The sequence below is a fragment of the Capricornis sumatraensis genome, chromosome 3, assembly GCF_032405125.1.
Source record: "Capricornis sumatraensis isolate serow.1 chromosome 3, serow.2, whole genome shotgun sequence".
In the NCBI taxonomy this organism is placed as follows: Eukaryota; Metazoa; Chordata; class Mammalia; order Artiodactyla; family Bovidae; genus Capricornis; species Capricornis sumatraensis.
The window spans coordinates 177,308,829-177,329,401 of record NC_091071.1 but is presented as its reverse complement, the minus strand read 5'-3'; the positions used below and the strand labels follow the sequence as shown (position 1 = coordinate 177,329,401).

Sequence of the window (20,573 nt, the reverse complement as noted above, 5' to 3'; positions counted from 1 at the left end):
ACCCTGCTCCTCAGGTGCCCCCTCCCAAACTTCCTACCCAGGTGTTTGCCCCAGGTGTTTCTGCATCCCACCCAAGGACGCCCCCAAATCCCCTCTCCATCCCCCTCGGGGTGCTGACCCTTGACCCAGAGGGTCCCCCGCCCATCCCCGCCTTCCCACCAGCCAGCCTCCACGCCCACCCCGCCTCCTCCTCCGGACCCCTCTGGGGCCTCACGTCCTCGCCCTCCGCCCCCATGGTCCCAGAGCAAGGCCCCGCCAATCACAGCACCCCGGCCTGGGGCTCGGGGCCGCCGCGGGCACCCGGGGGCAGCGGCTGGGGGGCCGCCGCGCTGTGTGTGGTCATCGCGCTGACGGCGGCGGCCAACTCGCTGCTCATCGCGCTCATCTGCGCGCAGCCCGCGCTGCGCAACACGTCCAACTTCTTCCTGGTGTCGCTCTTCACGTCGGACCTGATGGTAGCGCTGGTGGTGATGCCGCCGGCCATGCTGAACGTGCTGTACGGCCGCTGGGCGCTGGCGCGGGGCCTCTGCCTGCTCTGGGCCGCCTTCGACGTCATGTGCTGCAGCGCCTCCATCCTCAACCTCTGCCTGATCAGCCTGGACCGCTACCTGCTCATCCTCTCGCCGCTGCGCTACAAGCTGCGCATGACGCCCGCGCGCGCCCTGGCGCTGGTCCTCGGCGCCTGGAGCCTGGCCGCGCTCGCCTCCTTCCTGCCCCTGCTGCTGGGCTGGCACGAGCCGGGCCGCGCGCGGGCACCCGCGCCGGGTCAGTGCCGCTTGCTGGCCAGCCTGCCCTTCGTCCTTGTGGCGTCGGGCCTCACCTTCTTCCTGCCCTCGGGCGCCATCTGCTTCACCTACAGCAGGATCTTGCTGGCCGCCCGCAAGCAGGCCGTCCAGGTGGCGTCCCTCTCCACCGGCGCTGCCGGCCAGGCCTTGGAGACGCTGCAGGTACGGGGCAGGACGCGCAGGGAGACCCGGGCGTGGGGGCCGGAGAGGAATGAGCAGTCACTGGGTGCCCACGGGGCATCCACGGCTCAGTATACAACTGCTGGCACTTCCAAGTGATCATTCCCAGCGCCCATCTTCCTTCTGAACGCCAGACTCAATGCCCAGCTGTCCACAGGACCCGCCAGGATGTGGGCACGTTTCTCAAGGGTAACATGTGCAACAGGGCATTCAGGCGGTCCCAGCTCTCTCCACTTGCTCCTCACCCATCTTCCCCATCACGGCCAGTGGCACCATCATGGCATCATGGCCCAGAAGCTTGGGAACACTTTCCCTCTCATGCTCATGGGATGCATTCACAAGCCCCTCTATACCTGCGTCATTCCTGAGGGCACCTTCCTGATCTCCTGAGCCAAGCCACCATTGCTTCTTACTTTCGAGCCTTTTTCTTTCCTTCCTGTGCTGGGTCTTCAGTGAGGTGCTCAGGAGCACTGGGGCTTAGTTGCCCCAGAGCACATGAGATCTTCTTTCCCCAACCAGGGGCTGAACCTGTGTCTTCTGCACTGGAAGCCGGATTCTTAACCACCCGACCACCGGGGAAGTCCCGTGCCTGGGAGCCTTTGATAGTCTCCCGCTGCCTCCATCCCAGACCCACTCCTGTCCATTTTCTGCACAAAGAGAAACAAAAGGGCAGTCCCCTCACTCCTTGGCTCCAAACCCTTCAGCGGCTCCCTCTGGCTCTCAAGATGGAGAGGAGACCCGGGCCAGGATCTGGCCTGGGACCTGGTCCTGCCAGCCTCTCCGGCTGCACTCCCACCCCTACCCACTCCCCGCTTCTCCGCACCAGCCCTACATGTCCTTCTGACACTCCCAGAAGGCGCCAGAGGTGTGCCCAGGTCTTTGCACTGGCTGTGCCCTCTGGGATGTTCTTCCCCTGGGGCCGTCCTTGCCTGACTCTTTCGTTCACAGGTTACTCCTTCCCAGGGGCCCAGCCTGACCACCCCGTCTGCAGACCTCCCCGCCGTCCGCTACCCTGTTATTCTCCGTCTTGACTCCCAGTTTGTTGGTTTGTTCATTGTCTGTCTCCCTTACTGGTGTGTAAGCTCCCACAAGGGCTGGCTTCTCTGGGTGGGTTTCGAGCTCCACCGCACCTAGGAAGTGTCCCCTGACCCCTTGTGAATGGGGTGGGTGCTCTTAGCTGCAGGCCCTGCAGTGTCTAGAGCGGAGTGGGTTGCACAGCGCCTGAGTCCTAGCACCTCTCTGCCCAGGGCTGGGTGTTCAGACAGCCAGGCCCGAGCCCCAGAGAATTAGACCACGGGCCCCCAGGAAGGTCCCAGCGGGGCTCTCCAGTGTCCACCAGGTGTGGCCTTAGGTGTGGGAGGTGTCTGCAGGTGGCAGGTCCCTTGGGGGGTGGGGGTTACTGGATAGATGGAGCTGAGAGGCTGACATCCTGGTTGGCAGCCCCCACGTGGCTCGTCCATGTCACCCCTGCAGTGAGGCCCATCAGCTAGGATGATGGCGTCCTGGGTGGACAGGAGGCCTTGGCTGCAGCCAGCTCTCTCCTGATCTATACTCACTGGAGAACCTTCTCCAGTCTCTGCAGGTGGCTGTGACCCTGACTTGGTTCTTGAGCTTCAGGATGGCTGCCATGGGCTATCCACACCCTCTCGCTGGGTTCTTGTAAAGGAGCGTTTCCCAAACTTCAGGTTTTTGGGAACTGCCTCGAGGCATCTGCCTTGCTACCCTGCCGCCCAGCCTCACACAGTCTGCGAGTCTCTGCAGCCATATGTACTTACTTAGCGATTTCTTGGAGTCATCTCATCTTTTTACTTCCATGAATTTATTTAGCAAGAAAACTTCTTATCTCTTTCACTAACAGAAAATCAGTATCCTTGCCAGAAATAGAAGGTGATTGGAACCACAACTTCAATGAGGCCGCAGAAGCCCCAGCGGTGTTGCTGAAGTCCAGCTTGGATGGCTGGAGATGCTTGAGCCCAAGGCCTGCTTTCTCCTTGTTAGATGTTGGAGGGACGTTAAAGACAGAGTAGCATCAGCATGAGACGTTCTCTTGACATAACCAGAGGAGCTGGGAGGGAGCGCTAAAGGCCTCTGTTCTACTCTGTGACTCGTTATTTTGTTGGGTGTTCATTCACCATCCAAGGTCATCTCCCCGTCTCACTGCCCTAATGACTAAGGAGGTGTGGAGCTGGTCTTGGTGGGGTTGGCGTGGAGAGGTCTCGATTCTTGGTTACGGCAGTGCCTGTGACACACAGATTTTCTTTCCGTGAAGCTAACCAGCTGACACTTGGATTTTTAAAAAAAAATTTTTTTTTAATTTATTTTTGGCTGTGCCGGGTCTTCGTTGCTGTGCAAGCCTTTCTCTAGCTGTGGCTCACGGGCTTAGTTGCTCCGTGGTGTGCGGGCTCTTCCTGGGTCAGGGATCGAAACTGTGTCTCCTGCACTGGCAGGCAGATTCTTTACCACTGAGCTACTGGGGCAGTCCCGGGACACCCACAGGGGCCAATAATCCCCGTCCCTGTTGGACAGCTGGAGGACTAAGGGTCGATGAGGGGAGGCCACTTGCCCACAGTTGCATGTCTGGTCAGGGAGTTTCAAGCGCAGAGCCCAGGTCTGAGCGTCGAGCTGGCAGGCGGCGGTGACGTGCCCCTGAAACCCGGCTCCAGGATCACCACCCTGGGTCCCGTGCCCCGCTGCACTGGCTGTGCCTGTCAGTCTCCTCTGCCAGGCCCTCCTGCTCTGCCACCATCCGAGGCACTCCCCGGCCTCGGTCCTCTGACCTCCTTGCTTTTTCCTATGTTCACTTCCTTAGTGAGCTCGTCTCATCCTGTGACCGGAAGTACCACGTACATACTGATGAGTTCCAGCCTGGACCACTCACTTTCCTCGCCCCCAACAGAAGCTGGGATTTTTGCCCCAGGCTCCAGATGTCGTCCTTGACTTGTGTTCCTTATATCGACTAATTGATGTGAGTGGCTCAGGCCAGGAGCCTTGGAGGCAGCCTCTTTTTCTCTTGCTGCACACCCTGTGTGCTTTCTATATTCAAAGCGCATGTAGGCCCTGACCACTTCGCATGTGTCAATTGCTGCCCACCCCTGACCAGTGGCTGAGCCCTTCATCTGATGCCCAGGTTATTGCATTGATCTTCCACTGGCTTCCTGAGCCCATTCTTGCTTCCTTTCGACTTACACTGCAGCCATAGCGATCCCTGGGAACTTCCTGGTGGTCCACTGGCTAGGACTCAGCACTTTCCCTGCTGTGAGCCTGAGTTCGATCTCTGGTCGGGGCATCAAGATCCCACAAGGAGGTGTAGCCAAAAGAAAAAGGAGAAAAGTGCAGGCCCTGTCGTGTTATTCCTTGCCCCTTGTCTGGTCTCCTTTCTATCATCTCCCACCATCCCCTCACTCTTTCTGTCTCAGCCGCACTGGGCTCCTTGTTCCTTGAGCACCAAGCACACTCCTGCCTCAGGACCTTTGCCCCTGCTGTTGCCTCTGCCTGGGGAACCTCACGTCACCACACAGATCTCCCCCTAACTTCCATCCCTTTCCTCTGGCCTCTGCTTGGCTGTCTCACTAACCGCTTGGTTAGTAACAAGGTCACACTTGCACAGATCCCCTCCAGCCCTCATTTCCTAAGTTGTTCTCAGCAGCAAATAGCACAGATTGCATACTTTCCACTTATCATTGGCGTGTTTGCTTCCTCCTATTAGAATGTAATTCTGTGAGGGTGAGGACCTGTCTTGACTGCTGGATTCTCAGCATCTGAAGGAGGGTCGTGAATGTTCATTGCACAGTGATGGAAGGAACGAAATGGACACGGTGCTCCACAGAGCCCAGGATTCACCCCCAGCTCACGTTTCTCCCTTCTCGTCCACTTGTAGAAGCGGTTCTTGTAGCTGATGGGCCCTGCGCTTCTCAGTGCATTCACCTCTTCGGTGCTGTGTGGAGTACTTCTCTTTATTTATTTATTTAACGGCACTGCGTCTTGAAAGTGAAAGTCACTCAGCCATGTCCGACTCTTTGCAACCCTGTGGATTATACAGTCCATGGAATTCTCTAGGCCAGAGTACTGGAGTGGGCAGCCTTTCCCTTCTCCAGGGGATCTTCCCAAACCAGGGATCGAACCCAGGTCTCCCGCATTGCAGGTGGATGCTGCACCAACTGAGCTACTGGGGAAGTCCTGGGCCTTAGTTGCCGCATATGGGATTTCAGTCTTCACTGCGGCATGTGGGATATAGTTCCCTGACCAGGGATGGAACGTGGGCCCCTACATTGCGATCACAGAGTCTTTGCCGTGGGACCACCAGGGAACTCCGTTGAGGACCTCTCTTGTGCAGGAGCTGTCCTGAGCTGTGAGTGCGGGCATGAGTGGGTCTGAGAAGGTCTTGCCTCTTGAAATCTATGTTCTAATTGGAGAGAGAGATGGTAGTCACGAAACCCTATCATGATGAGTGTTCTGGAGCTTATAAGAAGGGTGTCTCTTCTAGTAAACATCAAAAATCTATCACTCCCTGTGCGCATGTTTGCAAAATCAAGGAAGTCACAACACCAGAGGCTGAGAGGCGTCTTCGTGGGTCATTTGGTTTCTGGGCTTCCCAGGCGGCTCTGGCAGTAAAGAGCCTGCCTGCCAGCGCAGGAGACGTAAGAGGCGGGGGTTCGGTCTCTGGGTCGGGAAGATGCCCTGGAGGAGGGCATGGCAACCCCCTCCACTATTCTTGCCTGGAGAATCCCATGGACAGAAGAGCCTGGCGGCCTGTGGTCCATAGGGTCACGAAGAGTCGGACACGACTGAGTGACTTAGCACACACACGCACTGCCTCCGAGGCAGAATGACTCTCGGCCTCTCAAGCCTGAAATATGTCTCTGTGACTATCTCCCGCTTTCTGGAACGCCTTTTCTCTTGATTTGAATAAGGAAGTGTCAGACTCCACCATCCACCAAGTACCTGGCTTAAAGTCGCTCAGCTTGCTTCCCAAACCACCCAGATCCTAAGCAAGCTTTCTGCCGGCTAGTTTCCGTACTGCCTGGAGAACTGCCTGTGTCTGGGGACGTGGCTCCTGGGAGGCCGCCTTACTCTGGCCTCCTGGGTTGTCACCCTCTTTCGCCACCTGAGGTGGCGCACCGGCCTGGGGGTGGAGGCGCTTTCATTGCCTGGACCCAGCGGAACTGATGAGAAGGAACAGAACTTGGCGGGGGTGGGGCGTGGGGGGTGGTGGTAGGCCCCCTTCCTTCCCGTCCCGGTCCCACTGAACCCTTGGCTGCTTCCTCGATCCAGTCTCTCGCTTTCCCACAGAGGGACGGGGGCTGGCTCCCAGTCCCTGAAGTCCTGGCCCTTCCGGAGTTTCAGACGTGGTTGTCGAGCTGGCTGGAGCGTCTTTCTCTGCCTCTATCTGCCTGTTGATGCAATAGAGAGCTCCTGGAAAGCCACTGGTTGGCTCAGTGGTTTCAGCTGGGTCCTCCCAGCCCCAGGGGCTCTGAGAAAGGAGTCCTGCTCAGAGGTCAGGCAGGGGCTGTGGCTGGGGGTGCAGAGGCGGGCGTGAGAGTTGGCGAGGGTGCCCGTGAGATGCAGCCAGGGCAAGCGTGTGCATGTGTGTGAAAGGTGGGTGCCCCTGTGGTGATGGTGCTCACCCTTGGGGGGTTCCAGAAGGACCGCTGTGGGCACTCAGCTTCCTGGGGAGCAGCAGGCGGCCCGGCTGGGCGCCCCTGTGTCCTGCGCCCCTTGTTCTCTCTGCCAGGGTTCTTGTGTCTCTGTGGCCACACGCTCTCCCCACGCCTTCCTCTCCGCCCATCCTCCCCCTTCCTCCTCCCCCTCGGCTCAGCCTCAGCCCCTCTCCCCTGCACCCCGTGTCCTCCTCCTCCCTCCCTCCATTTCTCCTCCTGACCCTCCTCCCCCAGCCTTCTTCACCCTCCATCACCCAGCTATGCATCATTCTGTCCCAGAGATCCGTCTTCCCTTCCATCTCTGCCTCCTCCCCCTCAGAGGAGGCTGTGATCCCAGAAATATCTCAGAGGGGGAGGAGGGGGTGAGCAGGAGCGGAGCTGAGCGTGACAGGCTGGGCCGCCGCTCTGAGCGAGGCAGCCTGCTGCAGCCAGGGCGGGGCGGGGGGCTTGTCTGTCTGTCTGGGCCCAGGTTCAAATCCTGCCTCTCTCTCACTGCAGCGGGTTGACTCTGGGTGAGCTGCTCGCCTCCCTCTCTCCCAGTTATCGTCTGAGGCTGTTTGAAGCACCAGTGAGATGCTTTATATATGCCTGGTGTACAGTAGCTGCTTGTCACTTGACAAATGTTAGCTCTGTCCTTTCCTCTCAATGGTGAAATGCATGGCGCTGGGAAGTTCACCCCTTTGTCTTCCTAGGGGCAGAAACAACCACGGCTGCCATCAGCAGCCTCATCACCATTATCAAGGAGCTGAGGTGCATACAAAAAACAATAAACACCAACCATGATCACTAACTTAGTAACTAACAGTACTCACTCTTAGTAACCAACAGTACTCACACAGTACTTACTATGTACCAGGCACTGTTCAAGTAACTTTCTATTATCCTATTTAATCCTTACTACAGTCCTACAAGGTGGATGTCATATGAGAATTATCAGTTTACAGAGGAGAGGGCTGAGGCCCAGAGAGGTTAAGTACCTTGCTTAAGGTTGCTCAGCTACTTAGTAACAGAGTCACAGTTTGAACCAGGCAGGCTAGCTCCAACGTCTACTTAGCACCCTCACACTATGATTAGATGGCTGGGCTTCCCAGGGGGCGCAGTGGTCAAGGTTCTGCTTGCCGGTGTAGGAGGTGCAAGAGATGCCGGTTGGAACTCTGGGTCAGGAAGGTCCCCTGGAGGGGAAAATGGCAACCCGCTCCAGTATTCTTGCCTGGAAAATCCCATGGACAGAGGAGCCTGGTGGGCTACAGTCCACGGGGTCTCAAAGAGTTGGACACAGCAAGGTGACTGAGCGCACATGGTTAGCTGGTCATACAAATTTGAAATTACTCGAGGGAATATGTAAGTCCACTTTAAAATGAAAATTCATCAGTAGCGATAAAGTAAAAGGCCCCCTGGCCTCATCCAGGCCCTCCCACTCCTGTCTCTCCATGCCTTTCCAGCTCTTTCCCTCCGTGTTTGTGTATTTGTTTATGTGCCTAAAGAAACTTACGCCTTGCTTTGTGTCTTTTTTTAAACAGAGGCTGTCTCTCTGGTCTTGCAACTTGCTGTTATCACTTGATCCTGTGTCGTGGAGATCTTTCCGTGGGATCGATTCGTTCTTTTAAACATCTGTGTAGTATTTTATGGTGGGAATGTATTTACCCTTTTAAACGTCTGTATAGTATTCTAAGGCTTCCCTGGTGGCTCAGCTGGTAAAGAATCCGCCTGCAGTATGGGAGACCTGGGTTTGATCCTTGGGTTGGGAAGACCCCCTGGAGAAAGGAATGGCAGCCCACTCCAGTGTTCTGGCCTGGAGAATCCCATGGACTGTGTATAGTCCCTGGGGTCACAAAGAGTCAGACACGACTGAGTGACTTTCACTATAGTTTTCTAAACCAGGGTTTATTTAACCGCTCTCCTCTGATGGACTTGTGAGCTGTTTCCAGTTTTTTTCTGTCACGAATGGAGCTGCAGAATACATCCTTGTTTGTGCTGAGTGGAAAGACAGGTGTACAGCTGTTTATGCACATAGGGTCCTGCAGGCAGGCCTCCCTCTTGGCAGGGCCCTGCCAAGTTGTCCCCCTCTGACAGTGGGAAATGCCACAGACGTGTGGTGACGTAAGGGACGTGCCGACAACAGAACATGCCACGAGGGGTCTGAGGTGGCTTTAGGGCAGAGGGAAGTGAGCAGGATGGCATTGCCCGGACCCCAGGGTGTGGGCTGGTGGTGGCCCTCAGCTTCTGTTCCACCAGGGCCTCTTGCTGAGAGTGGTGGGGTTTTCCTTGGGGCTGTCATCCTCCAGAATGGAAGCAGCATGGTAAAGTGGCGAAGGCTCAGCGTCTGGAGCCGGAGGTGACTTTAATTCCCTGCCTCAACTCCTGTCTGCTGTGTGACTCCTGGCTAGTTATTTTGCCTCTCTCAGCCTCATCTGCAAGATGAAGAGTATAATACCTTCCTCCCAGAAAGACCGAACGACAGAATGAGTATCAGGTGCAGACGCTTTGTAAGCACTCAGTAAGTGGGGCTAACAGTGTAGGGGGTCTGTGGTGCTTTGGTTTGAGCACAGTGTGACCTTGGGAAGGCCCCCTACTCTCGCTGAGCCTCAGTTTCTTCCCTTTTGCCTGCTTTCTCGAGTCAATTCTTTGGGGAGAAGAAGAGGCAGGAAAATGCAGGTTTCTTCCCAGGAAGACTGGAGAGGGACCCTCAGATCATGGTTGACCCCTCTTGGTCGCCCTCCCCTGATGATGGCCCCTGTCTTATCTCCCCGAGTGCCTTGGTTCCCCAGTGCCCGAGAGCCTTGGCAAGATCATGGCTGTCTCTTGCCTCCTCACCAGGCTTCCAGGGGTGAGGGGGTACCTGTGTGGCTGGGGCCTGCGGGAGATGGTGTCTCCCTTCTCCCCTTGTCTGTCCCCATTGACGGCAGCAATCCAAAGTCAGAGTAGCTCTTAGGAGATTCTTTTGGGGAAGCAGGAGTCTCTCCCTCCAGGCTGACCAGTGGGGCCACAGGAGCCATAGGGAGTCCACTCTGGAGAAGAGAGAGTGAGAGGGGAGGGAAAGCAGACCCTCCTTTTCTCCCTGGCTGCTGCACAGTGAGTGAGTCAGAGCCTTTGTCCTGAGGTCTGCGCTGCTTTGGAAAGCCTGAGCTGTTGGCAGGAGGACCAGCTCCCGAGGGCGCTACAAACTTCCCCAGCCTCATCCACACAGCACTGCACGATATCAGGGCTGCTATGTGCGTGCATTAACTCCGTGTCCAGCACAGGGCATATGCGTATTATCTGCAGCCTCACAGCAGCTCCATAAGCTGAGCGTTTTCTCCCATTTGACAAATGTGGAAGCTGATTCTCTCAAGATCACAAGTGAGTGAGTGGTAGAGGCACAGTTTGAAGCCTGATCACTTGTTTTAAAAGCCCAGCTCTTGCCTCTGTGCCCCACCAAGAAAGTGGGAAGAATCAAGAGCCTCTTTTAGGCTCCCCTGTGTGAGCCTTGATATTTGTCTAACCAGATTTCACCTGGACAAATACACCGAAAAGCAGGAGTTACGGGGTGCCTGTCTCCACTCTCCTGCCCACCGCCATTCCAGATCCCACAGAAGGACAGCACGCATCTGGGGTTTCAGCACCTTGGACAGGAACCAAGCCTGGGTACCCTGAAGAGACAAGCGAGAACAAGGCTGGGAGGGGGAGTTCCTGCACGTGTGTGTGGGGGGGTGCGGTGTGGGGGTGGCTTTAATGCTCCCGGGGGCTCATGCATCTTGGCTTTGCCTCCGCCCCTTTCCATCTGCGAAGGTTGCCTGGGAACCTGGCTCCTTTTTTCCTGCCTCCTCCTGACTCCCCAGCCTGTCTCTGGTTGCCTCAAGAGCTAAGCTGGGCTCTTGCACACTTTAGGAAGTGCTGGGGGGAATCTCTGGCCTTTAAAGCCCAGGTGTATTCCCAGGCAGCACACATACCCTTTCATAGTCCAGTGAATTATGCTCACCCCAGTATCTACATAAGCTGTCCACATAGGTGGGTTTCACTTTGTGTAGAGGACATATGAAACTCCAAGTTGATTACAACACATGGTTTAGAGGAGGGCCTCATGTTGCCGCTTTTGTAGATTCCTAGGGGTTTCAGGGACGGACTTTGCAGTGGTCTCTGAACTCTCTGGCTATGTGGGAAATTTTTTCTTCTGTGTGTGTATACACGTGTGTGTGTGTTTGTAAACATTTACAAAAGCTATTTTCTGGGGAGTAAGTTGTGTAGATTTCATTTGAATTTCAGTGGGCTCACAGAAAAACATTAAGAGAACTGCTGGGCTAATGGGTCATCCGGTACAGAGAGCCTTTTATGTTTTGGGACTCCTGGTCTCCAGTTTATAAAAGTCACATTCGAGCCCCTCAGGCCTTGTCTCCTGTGGAGCCTCTCCTTTTTCCTCCTCTTCTCCCAGCTCCTGCTCGTGAAATCCCTGTGTGGGAATGAAGATGTCTGTAAGTCCACAGTGAAATCCAAGTTTAAAATCCCAAGTTCACTCCCATCCCTAGTGATTTATAAGATATTTAATTGCACACATGTGTTTGGGGCACATGTTTTCAAAATAAACTTTATTTTGTGGATCATGAAAACAGTGGTGCAAAACTGTCACTCCCAAATATGAAGAGAATCAATTCACAGGCAGAGAGATAGTCAAGCCTTGCACAGCAGCTGTCCTCTTTCGTCAAGTACCGTCCAATTGCAGCTAATTCTTGAAGTGCCCAAGTGCAGTGCAGGACGACACTGCGTCCAGACACAAAGCCAACAGCTCAGGAGGCCCTCACTCCCTGCAAAGCACAGCGCTCTACACTGTCCAACAAGCAGGGACACGAGCCCCTGGGGTCTCACCGCCCTTCCTAGAGCTCCCTGCGCACTGCTAGTCAGGGTCAGGGCCTGGTGCAGGACCAGGACAAAGGCTGTCTATTTCTGGGATCAAGGCTCGGTCTGGGGCTAAAGCTGGGCCCAGTCCGGCCCAGGCTGGAGGCTCAGTCTGAGACTGTGGCTATGTGGGGCTCAATCTGTGGCAGGTATCAGCGGTCAGGCCATGAGCAGAGTTTAGCTTATTGCTGAAGGGCTCACTCTGAAGCCAAGGTCAAGGTTCAGCCTGGAGTCAGGGTCAGGGCTCAGGCTAGGACTACAGCTGGAGCCCCTTCAAGGGTCAAGGCTGAGTGTGTTAAGGGGTCGGCCTAGAATTAGGATTAAGGCTCAGTCTGGGGCCAGGAAGAGGTGCAGACAAGTCACGTGGCCTTCCTCTCTGCAGGTGCCCAGGACCCCACGCCCAGGGGTGGAGTCAGCTGACAGCCGGCGTCTAGCCAGCAAGCATAACAGAAAGGCCTTGAAGGCCAGCCTGACCCTGGGCATCCTGCTGGGCATGTTCTTTGTGACCTGGCTGCCTTTCTTTGTGGCCAACATAGTCCAGGTAATGCCACCGCTGGGGGTGGGTGAGTCCCTGCCTTGCTGGGGAGGCCCCGAATCCCACCACCGCCAACCCCGCACCCCCAGAGCTGGGGAGGGAGGGGGGCGGGCAGCCACTCAGAGCGCGTGTTTGCGGTCTGTCGCATCCACGCTGGGTGGGGTGCCCTGCGCCCCAGCTCCAGGATGTTCCCCCGCCCCCTCCAGGCCGTGTGTGGCTGCATCTCTCTGGGGCTCTTTGACGTCCTCACGTGGCTGGGCTACTGCAACAGCACCATGAACCCCATCATCTACCCTCTCTTCATGCGGGACTTCAGGCGGGCCCTGGGCAGGCTCCTGCCGTGTCCCCGCGGCCCCCGGGAGCAGCAGCCGGGCCTCACCTCGCCCTCCGTGCGGACCTCTCACAGCGGCGCGCGGCCCGGCCTGAGCCTGCAGCACGTGCTGCCCCTGCCCCTGCCGCCGGACTCGGACTCGGACTCGGGCTCGGGCTCCGGGGGCTTTCCTGGCCCGCGGCTCACGGCCCAGCTGCTGCTGCCTGGCGAGGCCACCCGGGATCCACCCCCTCCTGCCAGGGCCACTACTACCATCAACTTCTTCAGCATCGATCGCACGGAGCCTGAGCTGCGGCCACATCCGCCTGGGACCCCCACGAACTGATGCAGGTGTGGAGAACTGGACTGGATGGGACCAGGTCCCCCAAGGCCTTGGACCAGCCCTTGGCTAAAACCAGGAGGCTACAGGTCCTCTGGGGAGCCATTCTGAGCTCCAGTGGGTGGCACTGAGTCAGCACCCCCTGCACACCGCGGGCCTCCAACCTGGAGGCCTGGTTGCTGGCTTTAGGACAGTTTTCTCCAGGATGCCTCACCACTGAGTGTAACTGGTGTGTGTGTGTACAGCAGGGTTGGAGGACTCCCAGGAGTGGGGTAAGGCCCTCTTGGTCCAGCTTAGGATGCAGGCAGTCACCTCCCTTGCACATCTTATCAGCCTGCATGGGAGCCATGCCTCTGTCTGCAGAGGTGGCTCAGCGCTGGGCCAGATCCCTTGCTCTGCAGGCCTTGACCATCAGCATCAGCTCCCGGGAGTCTGTTAGAAGTGCACGCCCCTGCCCCTGCCCCACCCTAGACCTGCTGGTCGCCAGGTGAATCGTGTGCACGTTATGGTTTGAGATGTGCTGGCTCAGAGGATCTTTAACCTGAGGATGTCTGGCTAGACAGTTTTCAGACCAGCTAGGCTCTCAGAATATATGTGCTGCATAGTAAATATCTGAGCCTGGGAGTCAGGCAGGCAAAGTTCGAACCTCCGCTTCACTGCTTTCCAGCCCTTGTACAAGTTACTTAACCTCTGAGACTGGTATTCCACATGCAAATGGGGAAATGATGCCTGCCTCCTAGGGCGTTATGGGCACAGAACGCCCAGTACTTGGCAGGTGGTTAGTGGGTGGTCCCTGCTGCTGTTGTAACTCCTGGCCATCCAATCCCCTGGCCTCTGGTGGAGGGCCAGGAAGGGCCACTGTTCCCACTTTTTTACCCCTGCCTTCCTCCTCCTCCTCAGCCCCAGCCCGCAGCCCACGATCTGACTCTGTCTCCCCACCTCCTGGCTAGGCTGCTGCCCTGCCCCTCCTGGCGGCACATGGGTAGCTGCTGGGTTCTTGCTCAAGATCAAGGATGGGTGGTCCCTACCTTGGGCTTCCTTTGGCCTAGAAGGGAACCATCTGATGAGGACAGAACCAGTCCCTCTCCTGCTGCCTTCTGGCCTTCCCTGGGGTCAGTGAGGGAAGCAGGCATGAGCACTGGGTCAGCAGAGTTGTAGAGAAGCCATCCCTGGTACGGGCAGGTGCCGTGGGGGAGGCAGGTGGACGCTGGCACAGGACTTGCTTTTTCTTTTTCTGACGAGGAACTCTTGGTCCCCAAAGGTTACCCGCTTTAGGTTCCCTTTCAGTCTGAGGTTTTTCTTACTCCATTGCCCGCCTCCCTCCCATCTTCCCACCAAGTTCTACCAACCACGATCCCAGGGGCCACCCTGGGCAGCCTGGCGCTCTCCATGGTACTGAGCATGGAGACTCCAGGGGCCGCGGTGCTTGTCGAGCTCCTCTTCTAGCCCCAGGCTTGCCCCAGTGGACTCTCAATAAGCCCTAGCTGAGGTGGTGACTGCGGTGTGGACTGAACCTGCTTGAAGGGCCACTCAGGCTGGAGAAGCGGCTGGTGAAGTGGGAAGAGACTCTGGGTGCGGGTGTCCTGTGTTCTGGTCCAGACTCTGCCTGAGCTTGCTCTGGGACCTCAGCAACGTCCTTCCCTCTCTCAGGGCTGAGTCTTCCGTGGGTGACATGAGCGGTTTGGACCAACAGCAGCAGGCTGTGTGACCAGCAGCGCTTTGGACCAACAGGCTCTGAGTATCTGCTGAAGGAACAAACACACATCCCCCGAGGACCGATTCAGCTCCAATACTCTAATCCCCCCGATTCTCTCCAACCCCAGCCGCCTCCTCCCGGGCTTGTCAACATTCCCTCTGCCTGGGCTCCGGCCTCCCCGAGCGCACAGTGCGGGGGAGGGGTCATGTCCGGCTCTGTCATTCAGAGCCAGTGGGAGCACCGAGGAGGAGGGGTCGGGGTGCAGCTACAGTGACCAAGGGCTCGGGCTCTGGAGGTTGACTGACTGGGTTTTGAGACTGATCACCTGTGTGATCTCGGGCAGGTTCCCTAAATGCTCTGGGCCTGATGGTGAAAACGAAGACAATAATAGTACCTACCTCACTGGGTTGTTGTGAGGGGTCAGCTGAGGCAATCCGTACAAAGCGCTCTGCACACGGTAAATGCTTAATAAATGGTAGCGAGTGCTATTATCTATTATTATGATCATCACACCTTAGTTTCTGCCATAGGAAATCCCCCCACGTACTTCATTCTTGTCCCAGGCCCAGCTCCTGCCCACACTGCCTGCAGACCCAGCGTCTGTGCACCCTGCTCTGTGACCATTATATTCAGGGCCCCCCTGTGGCTTTGTGGGGGGGCCTTCACGTCACACGTTTCTGATGGCCGCCCCTGTGGTTGTGCAGGGCTCGGCCTGGATGGCTGCACACGGCAAATCTCATCGGATCTCCCAAGGGCAGAGAGGGTAAGCTGTCCGCTCCCCACTGGACCCACCCCCCCATGGTGCCTGTGGGCTGGAGCACAGCTCTGGATAGTGGTTGGAGGGGTGGGCGGACACCAGGCTCTTGAGGCTGGAGAGCTTGGCAGGGTGGCTCCAGAGAGCTCCGAACGGGCAACTGACCCCCAGCGCTGACCCAAAGCACAGGAGGTACCCAGCCAGTTCAGCCCCAGGGATCCGTACTGTGCTGGCTTGACTCTGCGGAGCTCTGGCCTCCATTCCTCGGGGAAGGGACAGTGTCTCCTTACAAGCCCCTGTCCTTCCAGTACCAACGTCTTCAATTTAGCAAAGGCAGTGGTAGAGATTCTCCATCTCCGGAGCTTGTGGCGGGGGAGCCGGGGAGGCAGAGCAAGAGGGTGCTCCATGAAGCAGTCTGGGAAGGTGGCTCTCCTCGGGTCAGTCCAGCCCTGGGCAGGGCCCCTGTGCCTCACGGGCACAGGCAGGGCAGCCCAGTGGGTTGGCGCCCAGGCCATGGCTGCAGAGAGGGGGGCTCTCAGCAGGCCTGGTGGCAGCAGGAAGGGAGGCCCCTTCAGACTGGTCCAGTCCTGCTGGCACCTGGGCTTGGCAGAGGTCAGGGGGTATGGCTGCTTTGGGGGTGTCTCCGGATGTGGGACCCTGGGTTTGCCCATCCTGGTTGGTTGTCTGATCTGATGAAGAGGTGGCTGCCGCCTGGCGGGATTCCTCTTGGGGCAGGCTGCCTGGGGCCAGCAAGAGTCCCTTGTCGTCCCAGCTGGGCTTGGTGCGGATGCCCACGGCCTTCAGGATGACGTCCATCTGCCTGGCATAGTCCAAGTGGCCGCTGACCTGCAAGAGGGCAGGAAGTGAGCACCGCAGAGCCCAGTCCTCCCAGGACCCCTGGGCCTCTCCCTGTGTCATCAACCAACACCATCACTCCAACCCTCGATGATTCTCCAATCCAGAGTGAGTGGGAAGCCTCTGGGTTCAAGGCTGCTCTAGAATTTATTAAATAAAGATAAAGGAAGCTTGAGAAGACTCTAGAGAGTCCCTTGGACAGCAGGGAGATCAAACCAGTCCATCCTAAAGGAAACCAACGTCGAATATTCACTGGAAGACTGATGCTGAAGGTCCAATACTTTGGCCACCTGATGTGAAGAGCTGACTCACTGGAGAAGACCCTGATGCTGGGAAAGATTGAAGGTGAGAGAAGGGGATGACAGAGCATGAGATGGTTGGATGGCATCACTGACTCAATGGACGTAAGTTTGAGCAAGCTCCGGGAGTGGGTGATGGACAGGGAGGCCTGGCGTGCTGCGGTCCACAAAGAGAAATGACTGAGCGACTGAACGACAAAAGGAAGCTTCTCTACAGTCTGGGTCCTGTGGGGGCAGGAAAGGTCGTCCCGATAGAAGTCTGGAGTGGCAGCTCCCATTCTCTGTCTGCAGCTTTAGGTTACAGTGGAAGGGCTCTGTGGCTCACCAGCGGAGGGACCATGGGCAAGCCCTGTATCCCCCTGGCCTCCACTTGCCTCAGCTGTAAAATGGGGGCAGTAAGAGTGAGTACCTAGAGGGTTGTTCTGAAGGTTCCCCCAGGAATACTTCTGAAATCGAAAATAGGGCTATGGCTAGAAAGACTGCAAGGGGCTTTCCACGATTCCCTCTCCTCCTTCCCCTGAGTCATAAGAACAAGCGATAGCTGGACGTATTCTCCAGCCTCCCTGGACGTAGAGTGCACTACGGTGATGTGTTCTGGCCTATGAGATGAAGCACAGCGTTATTCGGTGCTTCTTGGAAGTCTCTTTAAAAGGGGGAATGCTTCTGCTTTCTCCCTGTTTCCTCTTTCCTGCTGGCTGGAATGCAGACGGGATGGCCAGGGCTTCAGCAGCCATCGTGAGCCACGTAAGGATGGCAGAGTAGCAAGAGAGAGGGTTTTGGCCCCTGAAGGCTGTGCAGCCTCTACACCAGCCCTGAAATGCCTCTTCTGGCCTTTTCCTATGTGGCAGCATCACCTCTTGTGAGTTTAAGCCACTTCACCTGGGCCTCTGTTATGGACAGAATCTTCATTAACACACGGGTCAAGAAGTGCCGGTTCCCTTCCTGAGAGCAAAGAGACTTCTCTATTTTTGTGTTGGGATATATGTCAGTGACTGAAAAATAGGGGTGTAACTGGAGTGCCGACGCCTAACTGTGATAATGGGCAAGGCCTGATACGCAGCGGGTCCTTAATACATTGGAGGAAATATATTTATTGGCTATACTCCTTTGACAGGTATTGGGTGCTAACTGCAGACGAAGCAATGAGGCAGAGAGAGAAAGGGACCCGCCCAGGGTCACACAGATGTCAGAGCTGGGCTCTGAATCCAGACCTTCTCTCTTCACGGAAAGTCAAGGCTGTGGCAGGGAAGACTGTAAACAGCATACTCGTTTTACAGATGAGAGAAGCCCAGAGGAGGGCGGTGATTTGCCTAACGACACGCAGCCTGTGAAGAGCGCGGCCGTGTGCGGCATTGGAGAGGCTGACTGTGGAAGCTGCTTCGCGCAAATCTTCTCCCTGAAATGGAGCCTCACGCTCTCCCCAGCCAGCTTAGGGGGAAGGCAAACACAAGACTGGACCGTCCCTCAAGGCTGAAGAGGAAGGTTTTGTTTAAAAAGAAGACAGGGAACAGAGGGGAGGCTGGCTGGGACTCGAGGAGACGGCACAAAGGCCCAGCCGGCAGCGCCGGCACTCCCACTTGGCCAGAAAGCACACGGGGCCGGCCCGGCGACCGCGCAATAGCACAGAAGACAAGCCCCCGCGCGGCTTTGTTATTTCCTCATGATAACCAGAACCTGCCTCCCTCTTGCTGTTTGCTGTGCAACTGCTTTCGAAGACCGTTCAGTGAGACACGTACGTGCACACACACAGAAGAGGCTTTTCGGATCCCTGGGCTCAGGGTGGAGGTCAAGGTAGGGAGGAGTCCTTTCCTAGAGGGTGGACATTAGTGGCTGCATGGCGCTAGAAAGCACCTAAGTTTGGAATCAGAGAAATTGGGGTTCTAGACTTGCCTCTGTCTCTTACTAGTAACGAGGTGAGTCTGTACAATGTCCTGAACACCAGCTCCTCCATCTGTAAAAATGAGGGCCATGATACCGCACACCTTGAATATCTGCTAAAAGAGTTCAACAGCCTGGGACTTTGCAGGAACTATTCTGCTCCATATGACCCAAACCTCTGTTTAAAAAGAGACATTACCCAGTTAGAGTTAGTGATACCCATCTCATCTCATGGGAGTGGTGGGAAGCAATAATACAAACCACAAGGCGCGGCTCCTGGTACACAGTAGGTATGCCATGCATACGAGTTCCTTCACTTTAGTTTTCTTGGAAGGAGAGATAGAAGGTAGGGAGTTAGCTGGGCTGATCCATTTGGGAACCCAAAATGGCTGCTGAAGCTCAAGCCATCACATCTGAATTCCAGCCAGCAGAAACCTAGACCCAGAGGGATAAACAACGATGGCCTCCTCATACCTTTTCAGTGTTGACAAAGGGCTGGTACTAGGGCTGGGTGGAGGCAGGCAGGACAGGAAGGAAGGGAGGCATCTGTGGCTACAGCCGATGCCAGATGGAAATTGCGCTGTGCAACTGCCCCAGAATGCACAGCTCTGGCCTTTCTTGGCCACAGGTTGGTCCAGGCCTCAGCCAACCCTGGCCCCTGAGCTGCTGTTCTGCAAAGACGGAGTGGGAGGAAGAACTGGCTGGCAAAGCTCTGATTTTACAGGGAGCTGGGGGAACAGGAGAGCAGGAGTGAGGTGGGCAGGAGAAGAACCTCTTCTGTGCAGAGGGGCATTCTGCTGTGGCTGGCGCTGGATAAAGTTTCCAGGACTTCCCTGGCCGTCCAGAGGCTGAGACTCCGCACTCCCAATGCAGGGGCCCTGGGTTCAATCCCTGGTCAGAGAAATAGATCCCACACGCCACAACCAAGAGGGAAGACACTGAGTGCCGCAACTGAGGCCCGGAGCAGCGAAACGAAAAGGCTGCAGCCCAAGACTGCCTTCCTGCCGCCCCAACGGAGGGCCTCCTCCCACGGGGAGACACGCTGGATGTCCCTGGGGTCGCGAAGCCTCCCTGGCGTTCCCACGCTGGTTACGGACCCTCTTGGGGGCTCCCCTGTGACAACACTCACAACATGCCACCGTTGGCGTCTGCTAGCTTCGGTCTCCGTTCTGATAGACTGTGTGGGGGAGGGCAGGACCCGGTGCCCCACACCCAGCCCTGAAACGTGCAGATGCTCAGGCTTATTGACGCGAGGTGAGGGGGCCGCAGGGCTTCCTGCTTCCTGCCTTGCAAGACACCTCGACTTCCCAAACCAAAGCTGCTGCCATCTGCCCACCATTTCCAAGACTATCAGACCCCTTGGGGGCGCCTTTACCTCTCAGGCCTCAGTTTCCTCTTCTGTAAAATGGGGCTAATAAAGATACATACACCATGTGGGCTGGTTGTGAGGATTCAATGAGATAATACACGTCACAGGCTTAATGGCTGAGGGCTGGAGGTCACTGACAAGAAGCCACAGAAATGTGTGGACACAGGCAGCGTGAACGCAGTGGTGAAGAGTCCCGGCTCAGGGAGGTTCTGGGTTCACCCGGCTCTGCCACCCACATGCAGTGTGCCCTGCTGCAGCCCCAGTTTCTATACCCACCCGGCTCAGCTCAGCCGCTCAGTCGTGGCTGATTCTGCGACCCCATGGACTGCAGCACGCCAGGCCTCCCTGTCCATCACCATCTTCCGGAGCTTGCTCAAACTCACGTCCATCGAGTCAGTAATGCCGTGCAACCATCTCATCCTCTGTCGTCCCCTTCTCCTCCCACCTTCAATCTTTCCCAGCATCAGGGTCTTTCCCAAGGAGTCAGTTCGTTGCATCAGGTGGCCAAAGTCCTGGAGTTGCAGCTTTAGCATCAGTCATTCCAATGACTGTTCAGGACTGATCTCCTTTAGGATGGCCTGGTTGGATCTCTTTGCAGTCCAAGGGACTCTCGAGTCTTCTTTAGCACTACAGTTCAAAAGCATTGGTTTTTTTTGGCACTCAGCTTTCTTTATGGTCTAACTCTCACATCCATACATGACCACTGGAAAAACCATAGCTTTGACTAGATGGACCTTTGTCGGCAAAGTAATGTCTCTGCTTTGTAATATGCTGTCTAGATTGGTCATAGCTTTTCTTCCAAGGAGCAAGCATCTTTTAATTTCATGGCTGCAGTCACCATCTGCAGTGATTTTGGAGCCCAGAAAAATAAAGTCAGCCACTGTTTCCCTTGTTTCCACATCTATTTGCCATGAAGTGATGGGACTGGATCCCATGATCTTACTTTTCTAAATATTGAGTTTTAAGCCACCTTTTTCACTCTCCTCTTTCACTTTCATCAACAGGCTCTTTGGTTCTTCTTTGGTTTCTGCCATAAGGGTGGTGTC

At 56.3% G+C, this 20,573-nt stretch overlaps 2 protein-coding genes across 3 annotated transcripts in view; one reads left to right on the top strand and one right to left on the bottom strand.

The window, feature by feature from the left end:
* Positions 1 to 233: 233 nt before the first annotated feature.
* Positions 234 to 12,682, top strand: HTR6 (5-hydroxytryptamine receptor 6). The gene is made up of 3 exons (XM_068969588.1): positions 234 to 947; positions 11,874 to 12,032; positions 12,233 to 12,682. The coding sequence occupies exons 1-3, from the start codon at positions 234 to 236 to the stop codon at positions 12,680 to 12,682; spliced, it is 1,323 nt and encodes a 440-aa protein (XP_068825689.1).
* Positions 12,683 to 14,927: 2,245 nt separating this feature from the next.
* TMCO4 (transmembrane and coiled-coil domains 4) overlaps positions 14,928 to 20,573 on the bottom strand; it is a 105,122-nt gene continuing 99,476 nt past the window's right edge. For both annotated transcript variants that reach the window (XM_068968336.1, XM_068968337.1), the window contains exon 16: positions 14,928 to 15,972. In XM_068968336.1, the coding sequence (XP_068824437.1) occupies positions 15,565 to 15,972 (408 nt within the window). In that variant the 3' untranslated portion in view covers positions 14,928 to 15,564. The remainder of the gene's footprint in view (positions 15,973 to 20,573) is intronic.

Bases quoted from the DNA above. Each gene is read 5' to 3' on its own strand.
- HTR6 (XM_068969588.1), top strand. From the start codon at position 234: ATGGTCCCAGAGCAAGGCCCCGCCAATCACAGCACCCCGGCCTGGGGC. The intron at 948-11,873 runs GTACGGGGCAGG...TCCTCTCTGCAG, and splicing joins AGGCCTTGGAGACGCTGCAG to GTGCCCAGGACCCCACGCCC. The intron at 12,033-12,232 runs GTAATGCCACCG...CGCCCCCTCCAG, and splicing joins TTGTGGCCAACATAGTCCAG to GCCGTGTGTGGCTGCATCTC.